The sequence below is a fragment of the Notothenia coriiceps genome, unplaced genomic scaffold (genome assembly GCF_000735185.1).
Source record: "Notothenia coriiceps isolate Sejong01 unplaced genomic scaffold, NC01 NC01_scaffold00017713, whole genome shotgun sequence".
Lineage (NCBI taxonomy): Eukaryota > Metazoa > Chordata > Actinopteri > Perciformes > Nototheniidae > Notothenia > Notothenia coriiceps.
In genome coordinates, this window is record NW_011350414.1 from 93,136 (window position 1) to 113,993 (window position 20,858).

Below are 20,858 nucleotides of genomic sequence, written 5' to 3' on the forward strand. Positions count from 1 at the left end.
AGACAGGTGCGGTGCGAGAGTCGGGCCACGGGAGAGGCACACCAAGAGGGGGCACTGGACGGAGCAACCGGGGCACCTTCTCCTCCTTTTGTTTTGACTTTTTTTCTCCTCTTCCTGTCCTATCAACCTTTCCTCCCCTCCTTCCAACTCTCTGAGATGTCACTTTATTATTTATTTATATGAACATCTATATAAATAAATATCCTACTCTTCGTCTCTTTTTCTCATTCCGGTGACTGTTATCACTGTATTTTTTATTTATTTTTTTTACCCCCTCTAATTTTGTCTGATTTATGAAGATATCGTTAATCGAAAAAAGCACACACAAACACAAACACATGCATATGGTACACTCTCACTCATGCATCAGATTCCAGCCCTGTCACTGTCACCCCCACACATCCCCATCCTCTCGACCTGAATCAAGAAAAAGTTCTACTCGGCCCCCACGTTGGAGTCCAGTGAGCACAACTGCCCTACATTTGATCCTGTGGCATCACTGAGTGGTGTCACTTTGAATAAAAGGTGCTCCTATTAAGCTATCAAACGTAAATGGAGCATTGGTTACCACCGGGGATGAATACAGTTCCTCCATCCCTATTATTATGTCCATAGTGAGCGCTCAGTGGTTTTCTATGATTACCGAGGCTTATTCCTGAGGCCAGGGGCTGCTGAGGAGTGTCTGTAACAAACAGCACAGCCATATTTGGGGGAAAAAGCTACTTTATGTTAGTGCTAATCATTTCAGACTCTACATCCCCTTGTTAACCACGGATTACATTCTTGAGTGAATGAAAATAATAACAAACCTGCCCACAAAATGAATAAATCTTCCATTTGAATAATAGGGCATCAGTATTCCTGACCCTTACTGTCTTTTCCCAGTAATTCTTTTGACAGTGAATTGTAGTCATAGTATTGATATCTTTTTTTAAACATTAAATTACGAGAGTATCAAACTCTTCTATGAGCTCAGTGTGTATGTGTGTGTGTAAAAAGCATGTACACACTTCTCTCCCTGTTTATAGCATACTCCACGCCAGGCTCCACAGCTCCCAACCGGTTTGTCGGCATCGGAACACGGGACAACTTTCTGAATATTCCCCAGCAGACACAGGTACCCCGCCAACCTCCCTCATTTAATTAACATCCACCCATCCTCCTTCCTCCCCCTCCTCCTCCTCCTCCCCTGTTTTATGTCTTTTTCATCCTTTTTGCTGCAAGCGTGACACTCCACGTAGATGATACATCACAGTGCTCCGTTACTGGAGGCATCTTCGGGTTGAACGGGACAGGCATGTCATTCAGAGCGAAGGCTGTGAAACAGAGGCAGTACTCAAACAATGGCTCTGCATTTGCAACCTGCTACACGCTCTGATTCAGCCCATGGGACCAGTATTGATCAACAGTTTGTCACCACTACTCATCATAAATGTTGCCTTCATTATTTTACTAAATCAGATTCTTATATTGGCAAACAAATACAAAAACAAGGTCCACTCTCAAGCTTTTTTTCAAAAGCTTTTACCACATCACAAATGAGTGGAATGAGTTGGCTCAGTTTTGAATGGAGATGGTTCAGTGAACTCTACAGCTGTTATAAAGAGCTATTTAAGGGCTGAACGTAAACAGAATCATGTCAATTATAACTGAGCAAACTCAAACCTTAACTTAAATGGTAGAAGCTTTAGAAAAAGCTAGGAAGTGGACCTTGAGTCGTGATTGTTTTGTCAAACTATTGTTACCACTACTACTACTATGTTTTACAAAAGTTAAATTCAGCTTTAAATCTTCCATGAAACTGTTGTGCTTGTTTGAGTTTGTATTCTACTTGCACACATTTTACATAATTCCATTTTAATAATATAATACTTGCAGGGGAATATTATCACATCGACAATATATTGTTTGGGAACTTGTCACCTACATTGACACAAAGTGTTGCCCATGAATCAAGGCCTTTAGTTTCAGTTGGGGTTTACAGTGTGTACCGCAGTAGTTTCACCCACAGAGAAGGAAAGCAGTGCCAGTTAGTTTCAGCTCCAGCCGTGTTGATTTATCTCTGCTCGGCCCCACAGTGTGTATTAGTGCAGCGTGTGAGGCCAGTAGTGAACTACATTGTGGTTTCAGCTTTGGCTTCGCTCTGCCACTGGGCTGCAGTGTCTTGGGCCTCCTCCATCACCAACACAACTTTTCTCATTAGGGGCTAACCGCACCTGCCTGCAGCCAGCTCGGCTCTCCTGTCCTCCCCACACATGGAAACAATCTGCATTCCTCTTCGGCACAGCTCTGCTCGCCCTCACCCCTCCCTCCCTCCCTCCCTCCCCTCATGCATCAGCAGCCCACCCTCCCTCTGCTTCTCTCTCTCCTCCTGCTGCTCCCTCTACCCTTTCGAGATCTCCACCTGCACCACTCTCACACAGATGTAGACCTGGCACCGAGGGGACATCCAAACACCATCCAAATGAGTGTGAGCGCGTATGCTCACACGCACATGCACTTCAACTCGGTGCCAAAACTCATGCCCCTCGTTTTTCTCCCCTAAAAAACAACAGGGCTTTAACAACAGCTTACATCTGTTCCCAGCGCTTATTATCCCCTGCTATTGCTATATCAAACATCATTGAAAAATGTCCACTTTGAACATTTCGGCTGGGTATACGGCACGCCCAGCGAGAACCTCGGCACTGATATCAACTGCTCCCAGTAAGCTGAGCCTAGTAGGTCAGTAATAACCCAGCCAGAGTGAGTAACAGAGGTGTCTGCCTATCCTGCTGTTCTCTGGCATATGGAGAGGTGCAGACGACGGCCCTGCCAACACGCCTCGCCGTCCTCTGGCCAACTAGCTGAGACAGAGAGAGAGAGAGAGAGTCTTCCCAAGGAGCAGAGAAAAGCTGGTCTGAGGAGCTCTCTGGTGGCGAGACCCTAGCCCTGCAGGAGGAGAGAGCGGGATAGGGGGACATGTAGGAAAAGAGTAGGAGGGACAGAGAGAAACGGAGGGAAAAAAGTGAGAGGGAGTTAGTTGAAGCTCGCTGCACTCCACAGTCACGTCCCGGCTGTCTGGTTGCCCGCAGCAACCAGACATGATGTCATAGGCAGTTGAACTTGGACTTGAAGGGGGGGGTTAGAGAGAGGGGGTCACTCTCTGCTGCCAAGGATTACACTGGGAGAGCCAGGGTGAGAGAGGGAGAGGAAAAGAGAAGGGGGTTAAGGGAAGTCGGAGCCAGGAGGAGGAGTTATCTACAAACACCAAAGAATCATGGGAGGCAGAGGTGGTGGAGGATAGACAGAGGATGAAGGGGGGGGGGGNTTATTATCATTGGAACAATGACAAATATTCCCCTGAATATTCTCAACACAACAACCTGGAACCTCTCTCTCTCTCCCAACCCTGTGTACTTCTTTGCACTGAGCCAGTTGCTCAAACAGACAAGCCTGTTTACAGTTATCGGCGAAATGCCGCTCCTCTGTCTTCATCTTCAGTCAAAAGAATGCGCTGTGATGTGCAGTCGACACGTTGGATGCGATCCGAATGATCTAACGCAGCCCCTCGTCCTCCACAATGTTAAGCTGTAGCCACTCATTTAGCTATCGCTGTTAAAAGTTTTCTGCTCGTAGAAGTGTCCAGGCGTCTCCCCGACAAACTTTCACGGTTCTTTTTTTCACGTTATTAACGCGTTAATGTTAACTTGACAGCCCTAGTCCAAACATTTCTGAAAAGTTTTGAAATGGCGTTTAGACAGTCAGATGTATACTGCGCCTGAGCTCTGCTGTTTGGAAACTCTCACTTTCAGCAGGTGAATGTGGGCATGTCACTGTGGTTTTCATGTGGGTCACCTCTGGACTCATTTTTTACTGGTTTGCCCACAACACTTTTTTTTTTGTGAGAGTGAGTGACAGTTTTAACCCTATTGCAGCATTTAAAGAGTAAAGGAGGATCCTTTACTGGCTACGGGTCAAAGAGGCTTGTTAAATGGTCTGTTTCAGTTTCCTTCTACAGATACCTAACTATCCAAACAGTACTAATCTAGATGTGTCTACACATCCTCTCCCAGTCTCTCTTGAGTCTGCAGCTTCGGTTCCCTTCAGTAAATCCACTGCCAGTCTGGCACGGCCATACCTGCCCTATGAGCTTTTTCCAAATGTGCTTCCTTCCTCAAACTGAACATAAGTGACAGGCAAGATCTTCTCCTACCTCACTTTTGCGGTAGGTGTTGCATGATACGTTGAACATATCATGACTCAAATGCGGTTTGGCTGCTTCCAACGTAGTTTTCCACAGCTGAGTTTTTTTCTTTTGTTTAATCACTTCTAGCTGCCTCCTCATGTTGACAGATTTGCCCTAAAACCATTTTCCCTTTTCCTGACGATGTTGCTGCACATAATAAAGATTGATCTATTCCCCGGAGTAGGATCAAATGACCTTGTTGCACTAGCTCACAAATAAGATGATAAATGATGGGGGAACTCATTCTGTATATATTTATGATGTGGAGGTTTTCTTGTTAGCTTTTCTTGTCTTCTTCAGTTAATATCACAGAAATGAACTGACTAAAAAATGAACTTTTGCACTGCAGACCATCCCACTATCCCCTCACCTCCCTTTGCTGAACAGAGAGCACTTACCTGACCGCTGGGCTGTCCTGTGCCATCGGTGCACACAAACTGCACAAACTCCTTAAGAGGGTCCTGGTGGTGATGGTAGCGTATGGTGGGGTGGGTGAAGTACGGGCTGGACTGCTGGATGATAGAGGAGGAGGGGAAGTGCAGAGCAGAGGCTGAGGCACGGGGACTCCCTGAGGAGAAAAGGGGAAAGGAAACAGGAAAGGAGAGGAGGAAGAGGAACGTGAGCAGAAGATAGACAAGAGACCAGAAGTGGGAAATACAATGAGGCTCAGGTCATTCTATTGCTTCTCTACTAAAAAAACACAACAGATGTTAAGCATACATAACACTCAACACATTATGATATTACATTTACATGCACACCTATGACAGTATATAAGACTTGCATATGTTTTCACTGAGCACAGGCACAGCTGGCATCAAAGACCAGGTTGCCTCTTCTGCCTATGATTGTCATAACACAGAAAATAGCAGTGACATTCTCTCGTGGTTAACTGACTGAAGCTGCTCTGGCTTACAAATGATGGACATTATCCCTGGCTATTGGAAAACATCTGGTCCCATTCATTTTATAAATCAGCCAACTAGATTTCTCTGTACCTCCGGTAAGCCTGGCATTAGGACACACACATACAGTTACGCAGTCAAATAGACGCTAAAGTGTGTTAAAGTATTTTCTGCCTTCTGCTTCCTCTTCATTTCTCTCTCAAACACACACACCCACACTAACCACTGGGGTATTACAGAACCACACACACACAGGGTTTTTCCACTTTTGTTTTATTGCTTGTCGGTGATGTGTAATCAATCAGCAGCATATCCTTGCTGTGCGGTTCTGCCCAGCAGTTTGAAGCTTGGGAGAGAATCTCCCCTCCGCTCCCAACCGACCACAAAACGCCTCTCGGAGACATTAGACATCACACACACACACACACACACACACACACACACACACACACACACACACACACACACACACACACACACACACACACACGCTGTCTGTCTGTCTTGTCTGCCGAGATTCTATGGCTTTGGCAATTTGGCACACCAAACTAAAGAGGCAAGCTGCTAGGTGAGGGGAGCCTGGCAAACAAGCATCTGTGATTATGTCTGTCACCTACTGTCTCTTGTGTATGCTGTACTCACAAAGTGTGCAAGTGTCTATTTGTCCAAACTTTCTAGGTTCTGGTGTATTGGTGTTCCCATCTTGTTATGTGTGCATGTAAAACTGTATCTTAGTTTTATTGTAGTCTGTCTGTCTGTCTGTGTGCATGTGTTGTCTGTTGCAGCTTTTATGTGTCTTTGTCCTTATATTTGTGTGAGTGTAATCACTGTTACAATGGCGGACTCTCCAGACTAGTATAATCAGACAACAGTCGATCTGGCAGCTCTCCACGTCAGTCCGGAGCCAAAAACAGGACATAAACCATCCAGTCCTTACCCCTGAACAGCCACACTCACTAGACCTATACAACACGAGCTAACATCTCCAGTCCATGACCGCTAACTGCTTCTTCCCCCTCTCCGTCTACCCCAATTTCTCTTTTCATCGCTCTCCTTCCCTCCCTCCCATCATCCTCCAGTCTCTTTATAGAACCAAGGCCTCCGAGGGACATTCCATTTGGATGGCAGCCATTTTAGCACAGAGTCCTCAACAAGAGTGTACATTTACACATACACACATGTGTATGTCTGTGTACGTGCACAAATGCACCCATACACAATTTCTAAAATCTGTCCCATTACAGCCTCTCTATTACATGCAAACCTCTTAGCCAACAGTATGCACACGCGGTTTGGAGGTTGTGAGAAGTTAGTCAGGCAACAAAGAAACCTGAGCCAGTCCATCACACCTCTTCGACTCACGCACAAAACAGAGGAGGATATTTTAAGAATTCATTTAAACGCACAATTTAATGTGGTGTTTTTAAATTTTCCAGAGGCGTAAGGACTGCTCTGTGCAGATAAACAACATGGCTTAATGGCGCGAGATCCTGCCTGCTCTGTTTTTTCTAAATATACTTTGGGGAGCTCTGCGGGTAAAATTCAATACATTTCAACATGGAGGGCAATGAGTCCAAATGACCTTTACATAGTAGGTCTGGTTTGGATGCGGACCAAACCATTCCTTTGAGAAATACATGGAGCCAGGGGGAGAGAGAAGCACATATTTATTCCTTTGAAAGTGAGACCAGCCTACTGGGTCTTGTTGGCAAACCCGACATCCAGGAGACTTGGGGAATTCTCAAAGATGGAGAAACCATGTCGCTTATCCTATAGGCCTGAAAAGCTCTTATGAGGACAACTTAGCGTTAGTGCCTCTCTTGAAACAAAACCTCGGAAACATTGGATGATACTTAAAGAATTCCAACCACTACAGTCTACTGTAAATCTGTGAAACTGCGTGAGTTTAATCTGTTACTTCTTTCTACTCCTTTCAAATATGTAATTGCTCTGCACTCTCAGTAGAATCTGAACAAACACATCCTTTAAAAACAGAAAAATACAAATGCAATTTTGCAGCTAAATGTAAAACATACACAAACATATACATATGCGCACACAGAGAATAATTGTATGTATAATAAAGATATAGATATAAATAAGATACAGTATATATAAAAAAAAAACATATTTGAATTCCACTTCAAATTGTGTCTTCAAAATGTTCCTTTGTCTTGCAGCTTTTATGACGATTAAAAGATATTTCACAAGTTTTTGATCTTGTGTACTGAATAAATGAGTATTTGCTTTTCTTGCAACATTAACTCTTACTTCGAACTATTTAGGGTCCGGATAGCTGAACTTGGTAAGTTAACACACCCAGTCAGATTCATTACATGGGAATATACAGAGTTAAAGTGAACATAAACATTACAATGGATGCATGAAGCATTAAGATTTGAGCCAAATCAGTCACAAAGGCATCAATGCAGCAATGGTACCATGCAATGACAATATTAAAACACAAAGGCATTAGAGATGATGGTTAAACATGGATGGATGGAGAGGCTGAAAGAGAGAGAGAAATTCACGCCAAGCCATGGTGATAGCAGTAACTTTGAAAAGGTGAAACGCTTCGGGCATATTGCTTCTCAGCAGTTGCAAATGTAGGGCTTTACGATTCTTTTTATACGTTTAGGAATTTCATTTTCACGCACATGATTGTAGAATTCATTTTGTTTTGAGTTGTACATTTGGCATTCTTGGTTCACGTTTGACACTCCCTTTCCCCTCTCTCTCTGTTTCAGATTATAAAAGGGGAATTGGGTTGTTGGGTTCATGGCAGGGCTCTCACCTGGTCTCACTCCTGCCAGCACAGGCAGCGGGTGGTGTGTGAACGCCATGCGGGGGGACCTCGTCTGGGAAGTCAGGGCGTTGAAATCAAACTTCCCCGGCTTCTTAAGTGAACCAGGCGAGGACAGTCCTGGCGAAAAAAAAAATGGGATCAACAAAAAAAGTGGGGGGGGAAGGGAGGAAAAGAGAGAGGTGGTTTTAATCAACAAAATGTTGCTTCTTTAATTGGCTTGAGTAAAAAAAAGATGGGGACTTGAACAATCATGGTTTCTGATTAGATTCTTTAATTTCTTCATTGGTTGATGGCAGTGCTTTGCTTCCTGTCCTTTTGGCTGTTGACCATTCACTTCAGTAAATGAGCCAATCAGAGGACTCTACGTCATTAATAGATGTACTGTAAGATTCCCAACTCCCAACTTTATAGTCATAAAATAAGGGATAAGCAATATTTCTTATCCTAAAGTGGCATGCATATCTTTAAAGGAAAAGGGGGGAAAAAGAGAAAAAGAGAATCTGGTACTGGTCCAAAGCCCACTTGTAGCTATAGTAACCTTTACTGTGCCCCTGTATGTTTTTCTGTCTCATCTCTTTCTCTCAGTTTCTCTCTCTCTGTCAGGTGCCAACTCCAGGCTTTCTCTGAGAATGAGCATGGCCACCGTACAGCCACAGTCAGCTAGTTGTGGTCTGGCTTCAGTGAAGCTCACAGGCTGGATGCACGAGAAGAAGGCTTCATTCAGAAATAGCACACACTGTACAGTATGGACACGGCAGCTGCTGAGTGTGAAAGACAAGCAGACGGACAGAGAGAGGAGACAGAGGGAGAGAGAGAGAGAGAGAGGAAGAGAGAGGCGAGAAGAACGTGGGAGACATGAAAATATGCGAGGGAGCAAGGGAGCGAGGGAGCAAAGCAGAACCTGTGAAAAATGCAGCAGCGTCTTGTTTTTCAATGCGTTGCTCTGACGACATGTATGAAATTGGAATGTCATAAGATGTTAAATATGGTTATTATCTCTCGCTCGCACACACTCACTCACACACTCAACATCTGAACACACACAGAAGCACAAGCACGTGTCCAATCACGAAAAACAAAGAGCCTTACAACACAGCCACATTTAACTGATGAAACAACATGCACATTTATTTTCTGTAGAGTTTTCCTCTAATCCTCCTAACAAGTGAGTGATAATATTCTTTTTTAAACTTTTTTTAGACTGTTGTTTTGTAGTCTATTTCTGTGGCCCCCTCCGCATCAAACAAGGCATTAAATGCGATTCCTCCTCAGTTCTCCAGCTGGAGACGTGTGAAAGTCTATGGGAGTGTGGGGGCGTGCAAAACCTTCCCTCCCTGTGTGAAAGAGTTAAGTCTCAAGCAGGTGGGAGTGAATATGTGTGAACCATTTATGTCTTTAGCAGACATATATTTCTTCTCCCCCCCCCCCACTGTAGCGGGAGTCTGGGGGCGTATTGTACTGTCAGACAGATTCCAAGCATGAAGACAACCCCGATCCCACTTCTGACACCAATAGTTAGCAGTGATTGCTATGACACTGTCACACTGGTGGGAGAAAACTAGAAATAAGAGCAGTCTATAGAGACTAGGACAAGGAAAGGCACTGCAGGGGAGAGAGTTGGAAAATACATATTTGGAAGAAAGTTTAAAAAAACAGAGCCTTGTAGATTAAACAGTCATGGTTTCAGAAAGGTATTGATTTACTTTGATCTTGGTAGTCAAAATGAGTCTCAAGTATGGAAATCAGAGCCAGGAAGCACAGAGAAGATCAGATGGAGATTGACATCTGTATATATAGGACGCTGTGGCACCGTCACTATCACCAAGGGAATGCGAAAGACAGTATTTCCGGTGCTTCAGAGACTATGCAATGGTCTGATCTGGGTTTATGTGTGTGTGTTTTTTGTGTGTGGATGTGCCACAACTGCACTGTTTCCTCTCCTGGCAAGCCTCAGTATTTCACTGGCAACCAATCAAGCGCTCCCATGATGACCCTTCTGTCTCTTTGCACTAACAGGCCTGCCACCAGATGCGCCTCTGAAGCACACACAGAAGCACACAGAGACACACACACACACACACGGTTGAAAAAGACAGGAGATAGTGGTTTAGACAAGTGAAGGAAAGTGAGGGAATTCTCCTCTCTCCAGTGATTTAAAGCACATATGTACGTCCAGTCGTATCCCTCTATGGGCCTGTAACATTTAACTCAAAGCATAGAGAAAGCCCCCCCAACACCACAAGTCTCTGGTGTCTCAGGAACATTTCCCAATCATTTGGAACTAATGCAAAATCCTGGTTGTTTCATTTGTCTCCCCTAACCTCCCCCACCCCTCCTCGTGCCCCCGTGGAGCAGATGTCTCCAGCATCCTCACAGATCCCAAGGCTACACACACACGGAAACACCATCTGGGACCATGCTTCAGCTGTGCTAGTGTATGCATCTGTGTGGGCCGTGTGATATGTGTGCAAAAATCTGTCATGTGTATTTCTCAATGTAACCGTGATTGTGTGATATATATGTATGAATGCGTCTTCATACGTCTGTGTGTTTTACTGGATGCCTTTATTCTATTGGCCAAGTTGGGGTGGATGGTGCCGTTGACAGACAGTGATGCACACCTGTGTGTAAGTAGGTTTCCTGGGAGGTTTCTTTTGCTCCTTGTTTTGTTTTGTGTGTGTGTGTTTGTGCTTGCTTGTTTACATACTCCCCACCTGGACAGATATTCCCAGATGAGCTCAGCCTGTGGCAGGTGGTATCCTTTGGAAGATCGGATACACACCGTACCAAATCCACATTCTCTACTCGCTCCATTTGTGGCCTACAATAACTCCTTCTCTCCTGGTTCCCTTGGTTCCTCTTGTGTGGACCATGGTTCTCACTAGCTACTGTTACAAAAATAACTATTTGCAAAATAAAAAACTGCTGATAATTACAAAAGCTTTTGGCTTCCGTATTTTTCACTTGGATTTCGTAAATTAATTGGGTAGAGGGTCCAGATTTGCGTGCAATTCCTCACCTCTATTTGCCAAAGTCATTAGGAGGTGTACACGGCTGTGTGTGTTGCACTTTGTAGAGTAAAGGGGTGGTTCACATACACAGAGAGGAGGAGAGAGAGAGTGAGAGACAGGGAAAATATGTGAGGTGAGGCTCTGGTGCGCTAAGGCGTGCAGCAGCCTCTGTTGTGGCTCTGATGAGCAGCCTCTTAATTACATTTACAGCTAAGTGGAGCGGGAGCAGGAGAGCAGCCGCTGAGGCTCGAGCGAGAGTAGACGGGGCACACCTCCTCTAGTTCTCATCCTGATAACTCTTCTCTCTCATTAGCTATCACCGTTTGAGTACTCCAAAGTCTTCTTCTCTCCTCTCTTCCCTCTCTCACCTCCCACTTGCCTGCTTTCAGTTTCTCTCTCCTCCTTCTCTCCTCTGACATGTTTTCTCCCTCCCCAAGGTCCCTCCTGCTGTACACGTTTTCAATTAGACAGAAGGGAGACAGGGATGGAGGGTTGAAGGGAGAGCTAGTGAGCAGGAGGAAGGGTTTTACACCTCTGATCCACAGACGGTAAGCGTCTTAATGAGGGATTTGAAGCGAGGGAGGGATGGAGCGACAGAGGGATGGAGGCAAGGCAGGCACCTGAACACCTGCAGGGGTGGGGAGCATGATAAGAATGTGATTCAATGTGTCAACGTCTGCACATAAGGGAGGGTTGTGAGTGTGTAAGCCCTGTTTGTGGGGGGGCTCTGTGTATGTACAGTATCTGATGTTAATGTGTGTGTGCGGGGGGGGGGTTCTGTAGGTGTTTGAGTGAGTCACTGTGCATGTGAGGCAGAATGGGCACAGCATGTGAATGTGCCGGCTGGTGTTGTCAGTGTTATCCTGGTGACATCTGTCAATTAGATGCCGCTTGGAGGACTGACATGACATCAGAGAGATAAAGCCGGGGAGCTCAGGTGAGTTAAGTGTAACGTCATGTTTCACACAGAAAGTTAAGCCTGAACAGGATAATCCTCGACAATCCTACTAATGTATGCTCAGGGAATTTAATTTGGAAAAATTCAATTTTGATTATTAGCAATGAAATAAATCTGCGGAAACAGCTAAACCTTACTCAAATCATGAAAATAAAATGTTTGGAAACACATCCACAGACATCACATAACTTAACTTAACTTTGAACACACACACACACACACACACACACACACACACACACACACACACACACACACACACGCACACAATTTACTAATTATATGAGTGTAATCAATGTTGTTCTAACCATGGTAAGGAAACTGCACGCCATCGTTTTCATGTTTTATCTTCCTCTCCTGCACACTCGCCAAATGGTGCTGCACTGAAAGTGGAAAAGGGTATTGTTAACAATGAAGAGAAAGAGAGAGAGAGACAGAGAGAGGTCTCCTTCAGCTGGACAGAGAGACAGTGAGACAGAGAGAGAGACAGAGAGAGACAGAGGGGGAGAGAGAGAGAGAGAGAGAGAGAGAGAGACAGAGAGAGAGAGAGAGAGAGAGAGAGAGAGAGATATAAGATGGAAAGGGGGAGAGTTAAAAAATCAGGTAAACTGTATGTGTGAGTATGGCTTTAGGTTCAGGATGAGTACAAATATGAAGCCTTGGGATTTGGGAGTGAGGAAGTGAACTTGAGAGGGTTTTTTCTCTGAGTTATTGGGCTGTTGGGAAGATGATGTAAGAGAGGGTAATGTCCAAGGCTGAATCACAGCGGAAGCGGTTACTGCCAAAACAATAGCAACACCAGCATAATGCCTTACTACAGGCTGCTGCTCCATACTTGATGCATCTTGGCATTTATATTCCCGGTGTCTGGAGCTATTTGGTGGATGTATATCATAACACAAAGCACAATTGATCCATGATGATGTCAATTTTCAAGTGTTATAGTGATTGTATTGAAACAATTGTGACCAAAAAATTGCTAAAACAAATGTTAAGCCCATTGACTTAACAAAAAGGAGACTATTCAATCAGTGTAAATTGAAAATGCTGAAGGTGATGACTGTAACAATTGAATTGCGAATTTTTTGTTTCCTTGACAAGACCTGAACCTGGCCTTTTCATGTTTTTAATGTTATGCTCAGATATGTAAATGGGCGGGTATTACATGTTTAAACCATGTGATGTGTGTTTGCTTTATATTGCTATATATTGTGACCAACATACTCTGGTCAATATTGGTTTACAATACTCTTCATATTCATCAGAATGAGGTAGTGGTTTATAGGGATGTTCAAGGATGTGTTAATCACCAGAGTGAAGGCATGTGATTGTGAAAGGGAGTGTGAAGAAGAGACAAAGCCAGATAAAGGCATCACTTTGTAATATTGTGGTGGTGGGATGTGGGTCAGGCAGGAGTGATACAAAGTGTCATGAAGCTTGTTTCGTGGGTGACAGGTGAAGGGTGGTATAGGGCAGTACCTGCATCCATGTCGTTGGGCCACGCACTGGACTGGGAGGAGCTGGCAGCAGGCGAGCGTCCGGGGTAGAAAACATCATCTGTGGGGCTTTCCAGCTCACTGTCGTCTAATGACTTCCTCTTGTTGGAGCTGTGAAAGAGAGGGGGGAGGATAACATGATTTAAAAGATATATACATAAAGATATGTGTATCTAAAGATACGTGCACGTCCGCTGAAACAATTCCTATTTTCAAATCCAGACTAAAAACATATCTATTTGCCGCTGCTTTTAATTGAGCTGTGCATACTCACACTGCAGTATGCCTTTTATTCATGTATTCTGTACCTGCTGTGTTTATTTATTTATTTCATTATCTTTGCTTTTTTATGCCTGTTTTTAAATTGCCATTTAATAATGTGTTTATGCTGTATTTAGTCTAAAATGTCCTTTGTTTTTAATTTGTAAAGCACTTTGAATTGTCGCGTGCTGAAAGGTGCTATTTAAATAAAATTGCCTTGCCTTGCCTAAAGATGGTAGATGTATGGATCAAGGAGTAAATACCCTGCCGACCCGATCATTACAAAGTAATCATACAAAACAAACACTTTAACATGAAAAGAAGCTTGGCATCTTAGTGGAAACAACATCATATCCTGAGGTCTTGGAGCAGAATAGACAAAGCACAACAAATGTCAAACTAGGAATGAAGAAAGGAGGAAACAGAAACAATAGTTAGAAGGCAGAGACAGCCAGACAGTAAGACTCTCTCTTTGTGTGTGTGTTGTTCTGTGCACGTGTCTCATTAAGTTGTGTCTTAGTAAGTGTGTATAACTACCTCCGTGGAAGGTTTGCGTACAACTCCACATCAGACCTAAAGTGACAGCAGATGACGGAGGTAAGAAGAGAGAAAGAGACAATTTAGGAAGGAAAACACATGAGCAAATAGTGGAAAGAGCCATCACATTCATACAAAGGAGAGCAGCTAAAAGGGAGACTCACACACATATTGTACATATATATGTAAAAGAGGTTCAGGACAGGACAGTCCTGGACAGATTCCAAGACTGGGAATGCACTGTAGTACTTTATGCCATTTATATAAAGAAACCTCAATGAAATGGTGTACTTTACTTGCCAGTAAAGTCATCCTTGCGATACAAAATGATATACTGTTGGCAGATATTACTGTGATTTCACACCATCCCCCAGTTTGCCCTTGGCTTCACAGCGAATCACATATCAAGGTAACACTGCTACTGCCACATGGTGGCTTCACCCACAAAAAACCCTACTAATGGCGGACAGCTATTATAATTGACAATAGTATTTCATGAGGCTGAAACATCTCCTAACACTCGTAGAATACTGTTGTCTGTGTGTAATCAGTCAGGACTGTGTACCTAGTGGAAGGAGGGGAGGTGAGGGAGCGTCGCCCTAAAGCCACCGGGTTGATGTTGTAGTAGCTGGGACTGCTGTCCAGGTCAGCCAGCGAGAAGTTAGGACCTGACGCTGTGGCAACAGGTGCTGACGGAGAGAAATAAAAGAACAAGAGGGGAGGAAAGGGGAATAAGTAAGAATGGGTGAATGAAAAAAAATAGTACATTATGTCTCAGTAGTTCAGAAGGCATATTGTATTGGGTTCAATATGGGTCTGCTTGGTTGCCGTTTCAAATGATACTGGGGATATTGTAATTGTTTTGCTGTCGCCTCTCTCTCTTTGCATCAGTTTTACTACTTACTCTGTGACACTCTGACCAGCTCTGCGACATTCCACACCCCTGAAGTGACGAAGCAGTCCTGGAAACTCAGGTGCCCTGCACAGAAAAGGTTGTGATCAGATCATCAAAACGCATTAGACCCACTATATTATAAATTCATTGTGTCTCAAACAAAAAACCAAAAATCTGAAGAAAACCCTGAAAATCAGATCCCTTTGAGAGGGCGACCATCTGCAACTATGTTTGTGGATCAACATCTGTGCGAGTGTGTTTGCTAATTGGATCCATAATTGGAATATGTTAAGACTGATAAGCATGATGGAATCAATTCTAGTATGCTGATTTGACAGGGTGTGTGTGTGTGTGTGTGTGTGTGTGTGTGTGTGTGTGTGTGTGTGTGTGTGTGTGTGTGTGTGTGTGTGTGTGTGTGTGTGTGTGTGTGTGTGTGCCTACCATTGGGCGGTGGTTTGATGTCTGTGTCCCCTTGTTGGCTGGAGCTGTCTGATTGTCCGGATTCTGGACAGAAACACAGGGAGGGGAGAGCAAAGAAAGACAAAAGTTTAGGATCTGGTTTGTATGCTAAAAAAAAGAATCAAAAACATACTGGTAAGCGTACACTTATCCATGCTGCCAAGAGTGTGATATTTGAGATCTGAAAGGGAGTAATAGGAACTTGCAGTATGTGACAATTATGGTATACATCTTGAGAGTGTGTGCGTGTGTTTATGTGTGAATTCACACTTTTTTGTGCGACAGTCTTGTATCTAAGAATGTTACCTTCTGTCTCCCTCTGTCCCTCCTCACTCGAGGTGCAATGATTTATAGTGTGCTGCTATGCCATTTAGTATCTTTCAACGCAATCATATTCTTCACCCTAATCCCATTTAATACCTTCTTGCTGGTAGGGATTTAGTCTGCGTAAACAGAGCACCTTGCACATACACACACATATGAACACACACCCACACAACTCTCTCGCTCAAGCTGTTTCTTTCTTTAATTTATGTTTCATACTTTAATACATGTTGCAATTCCTCCGTGGACACGCACACAAATACATAAACACACACAGAGTATTTGGAAAGACCGACCATTCCAGTCCGAGTACGTTTTAAGTTGAGGCCAAACTTTTCCTCTTGGGATCAAATGACAGCAGAGCAACACAAATACAAGTACACATATGCATCTGCACCAACACACACCTGTTATGACTGGTTCACTTACGCACCTACATGTATAGACACAAACATGCCAAATCTTGGCAAAAAAAGAGCCCCAATTAGACTTGGAGGAGCTGCAGGCTGAAATAAGACAGTGCACGATAAGGTTTTGTAACATGAGAAAAGTTGGTCTAAAGAGAGCACATTCTTGTCGAGGCTGTGAGAAAGAAATGTCCTTTATATTTGTGACCACGTGTCTGAGTTGTTGGAAAAGACTGAACCCCATTTCCAAGACTGTTATGGTGTGGTATTGGCCATCCATTCAGGCCTAGCTGGGATGTAGCTAGCTAGCAAGCTAGCTAAAGGAGGTGTTTATCTGCAGGCTGTAGGTGATAACAGAGCACACACACTCCTGCCAGCAGCACTTGCCTTGCAGCCACACTAAGCCACAGATTACTGAGCAGAAACAATAACAGACCTGTCTCGCTGCCTACGAATCACTGCTTATCCACAGAGAGAGAGACAAGAGCAAGAATGAAAGAAAGATAGAAAGAAAGACCACATAAATGAGAGAGCTTCTTTTCCCCTCTCTTCACATGCAGAATCTCTCGCTCTTCACTGTCTCTCACTGGCTGGGTGTAATCCTGGCAGCCATCTTAGAGCTTGGCAGCCATCTTAGCATTGGCGGTAGCGCCACATTCCAGCTAACTGACGGCACTCACTCCAAACATACGAGGCTGCGCCCCCGACGTGCACCCACACACTTTCAAACACACACACATACATGGACAAACATTGAGGTACACACTCAAGAGTAAACATATATGATGGCCAAAAAAAGCTGTTGAAAAACACAACCTGACTTCACTGGACTTTTTGCCGTCGTGTAGTATTTCACCACAGGGCTTGACAATATTGTCAACACTCTATTTCTAACACCATACATGCATTGGGTAGATACACAGTCATCTTACTGTATGTACAGTATGCTTCATAGATAACTGATAGTCATACTGTATGCGTAAGTTGCAGGGTATGCTTTGCTGCCACGGACCCTAAACAAGACTTCAAGGGAACGTACTATCACAGATGGAGGTTCAAAGTCAAGTCGCCAAAGAGACTTCACAAAGGCTGCTTGTATCATGTTTTATTACTCTATTAACATATCTACAATGACTATGCTTCAAGACACTTTTAATGTTCTGCACTTGTGAATGCAGACTTGGGTCTGATTGCTTCTGTCTACTAACAAACCAATGCAGCGGACGATTATTTCATTTTAGTTTATTTTCAGTACTGTTACACAATCATTGTATGCAAGCCAATGGGATTAAGAAGAAATGGTGGCACTTGATACTCAGTTGTCTTTGTTTTGGGGATAGATCTTTGTTGACAGAACAAGTTCAGGCCTTCTTACATGAACAGATTGACACCATGGAGAAGCATGTAATTAACACCATGGAACCGCTTTTTACTGCTATCCTTACAGTACCATGATAGCTACCATACTACTATGGAATCATATACTGTATGTCTTACTAAGTGACAGAGAACAATCGTTGTCCAATGTGGACATATCACGTTTTGGAAAATCCCAACACTTGGATATCCTGCCCTTCAAATTTCTTCTAGTGTATTGTTGGCCTGTCATGACCCCAACATGTTCTGCTTTTGCAGGGTGTGAAAAACCAAAGAATGAAAACTGAGGCTCCTGGTAGATAAGAGAGTCAGGCAGATATGTGCATTAGCAGTGACACTGATAGCTGTACTAAACGTCACCCTGAGGCCTCCACTGGTCAAACCACGTCAACTCTAAAAGCATGTAATACAGTAGGATTCAAGTTATTGGTTTACAGCACGACTCCTGGTTTTTCTTTTCCTTTTTAATCAGAGATACGTTTTCATCACTCTTGAAGATCTCAAGTCTCAAGACTGTAAAAGAAGATGACCTTACTAGATACTGGAGCTCCTTCCAGTTCTGCCTCCATTTCTCTGAACTAAGGCTCTTTAGCCAACTAACACTGTACTTACAACGTACTACTACATCATTTGTGAAAATCAGTACCACTGTGGAGTCCAACAGAGCATCATGGAGCTGGTTGGGGAAGGCAGGAGGACAGAGAGAGAGGGAGGTAAGATGGAGGAGGTCTGGTCGCTGGTTATCACCGTTCTGCCAGCTGCAGCCTACAACAGCAGCCTCAGCCCCCTTTCCCCCCTCCCCAGTCTCCTAACCACACAGCCAGTCCCTTATCTTCCCACCACAGCCCCCCAAAGCCCTCCCTTCAGCAACCCCAATCATATTCCTGCCGTCCCCACTGGATGCCCCTCCACCTCCACCATCTCTAACCTCAAACCTTTCAGCCTACCCTGCAGCCCCATCACACCAGTGAATTAAAATACAACAAACATATACAAACACAATGCTTGACCTGATGATGTACATACATTCACAAGAAGCACATGTACATACATCTGTAATTAACTCTTAATAACCAACTTAACAATTGTCGCAAAGAATCACCATTTTAACCATGACAATGAAAAGCTTTGTTTCTTTGAGTCCTATTTGGCATATATGTGGTTTACACTGGTTTTACACAAAGCCACAGTAACACTTGACACTGGGTTGCCAAAGATTGACTCATGCATTGTTCAGTATATGAGTCAATCTTAATTTAAGAGTTAGGGCAAAAATCTTGGCACAGTCATAAGCAGAAACTGTGTTCAAAGCACCTAGGTAAAATATTATTCAAGTCTGATTTTGAGATCTAAACAACAACATTTGACCTAGCACTCAAAACCTGTGAAAAAAGTGCTAATCAATCTGCAAGTGAATTCTGAGTTTTAAAGTAAATAAAAGACTTTGCAAAGCTATGATTTTGCACAACTATATCTTGTTCTCTAATGTAGAGCCAAAGTAAATGAATGGCTGGAGGAGAGTGTAGGATCCAGTTACATGGAGTTGAAAAGATTGGGATCACTTTGGTAGGAGTTGGCAGACCAATCCCGCTGATAGATTTAAAAATGTAGCAAGGAATATGTTTGCTAACGCATTAGCCCTTTAGCACATGGTAAGTTGATACGTGAAGTCTTGCTGTGGTGAGTTTGAGTCTGCTTTACTAACTGTGGTAGTTCTTTGTGGCTGTAGCTTCATGACGGCTGCTGTCATTGGTTGATTACAGAATTTCCCTGCAGGCTCCAGGGCAAATCATCATGACCCTCACCATAATCAACGTAACCCGTCACCATGGCTTTGACATACAGTGCTGTGCCCCCCACTGTGGTTGCTCTCTCCACCTCGTAATCTCTTTACATCTCTTTATCCGACACATATTTTCTGTGGCTTTCCTTTGCATCAGTTCAATCTGTGCTGCTTTCTCCTCATCAACATTTGCTGTGACACCTCTTGTTTTCCTCAACGGACAAAACGTATCATTCACAAGCCCCACCACATCTTATTTTACTCATTCTCTTCACTACTCTAATCGTTCCTTTGTGATTAATTTGCTGGTCTCCAGGTTCCGAAACAGATGTTTTCCCTTGTCTATCAAACCCACTATCCATCCACTGGTTGTGGGTTAGTTTTTGGCCCTCTGACCTGTTAGACTGTGCTGTTGACCAACTGGCGACAGGGGTCAGACAGAGTTGCCAATCTGTCACTCCTCGTGGCGCAGACAGTCAGCAGAGCAAAGCAGTTAAGTAAAGCTCAGCTGAAAAAAGAGTCCGGATTAAACACATTTAAACGCTCACTAAAAAGCACCATGTTCCATACAGCAACAAACGAAAATGAAAATGCACACACTACATTTCACCAAGTGTTGAAATGTTTGAGCTGCTGATTACACACATGGGATAAAACCAGAGTAAAAGTCAAGGTCAAAAATGAAAAGTGGCACACCACTGTTAGACAGATGCATAAACAGGTCTGGTAATTTGTGTGTCTGTGCAGTACAAGCATGCACACTCCTAACATAAACATACAAACCAACAAGTGAGCTGATGTAGCCACATGAAACCAGCGGGTGCCCATATGTGTGTGCATGTATGTGTGTAACTACATGTATATGCACAAGCTGTTAGTTCACAGAGATTTCCCTCCTTGTTGGAACAAATGTCAACTCGACTCTCCCCCTCTCCTCTCCTCTCCTCCCCAAAACACAGGATAACGCGTTACAGCCTCCCAATTGGGTTTCGCTTAAGAGGTTTATCGGTATGTTGCTAAACATTCTGACCTTTTTTTAATCCTTAATGCGCTTAAAATGTTCCAAACCCTCCTAATCCCCCTGGCTATCCCACACAGATGTTCACTCAGCTCTTTTATTGGACGTTATTTCATTATTTCTTTTATTTTGATATATATATATTTTTTTATATTATTTCATTATTTAAGTGTGTGTCATATGAGGGTATATTTCTGTTTCAGTGTTAAGAAGTCTTTATTATTGCTACTGATAAGTGTGTGTGTGTGTGTGTGTGTGTGTGTGTGTGTGTGTGTGTGTGTGTGTGTGTGTGTGTGTATGTATGTGTGATGCTTTTGTCCAAAACGTGTTAACCAGACCCCATGCGGAGAACCAAAAATGTGATTGTGACCTTTTTTTAAATGTTTACCTATC

At 43.6% G+C, this 20,858-nt stretch overlaps 1 protein-coding gene across 2 annotated transcripts in view; it reads right to left on the bottom strand.

The window, feature by feature from the left end:
* nfixb (nuclear factor I/Xb) overlaps window positions 1-20,858 on the bottom strand; it is a 111,215-nt gene that overhangs the window by 16,626 nt on the left and 73,731 nt on the right. The window contains exons 4-12 of one of the 2 annotated variants that reach the window (XM_010777039.1): window positions 15,539-15,601; window positions 15,107-15,181; window positions 14,768-14,891; window positions 14,203-14,238; window positions 13,388-13,515; window positions 12,217-12,291; window positions 7,928-8,056; window positions 4,627-4,796; window positions 3,684-3,713 (exon numbers count right to left, since the gene is read on the bottom strand). In XM_010777039.1, the coding sequence (XP_010775341.1) occupies window positions 3,699-3,713; window positions 4,627-4,796; window positions 7,928-8,056; window positions 12,217-12,291; window positions 13,388-13,515; window positions 14,203-14,238; window positions 14,768-14,891; window positions 15,107-15,181; window positions 15,539-15,601 (815 nt within the window). In that variant the 3' untranslated portion in view covers window positions 3,684-3,698. Of the gene's footprint in view, window positions 1-3,683; window positions 3,714-4,626; window positions 4,797-7,927; window positions 8,057-12,216; window positions 12,292-13,387; window positions 13,516-14,202; window positions 14,239-14,767; window positions 14,892-15,106; window positions 15,182-15,538; window positions 15,602-20,858 lie in introns of those variants that run through there. The other variant, XM_010777038.1, reaches the window with a different exon arrangement.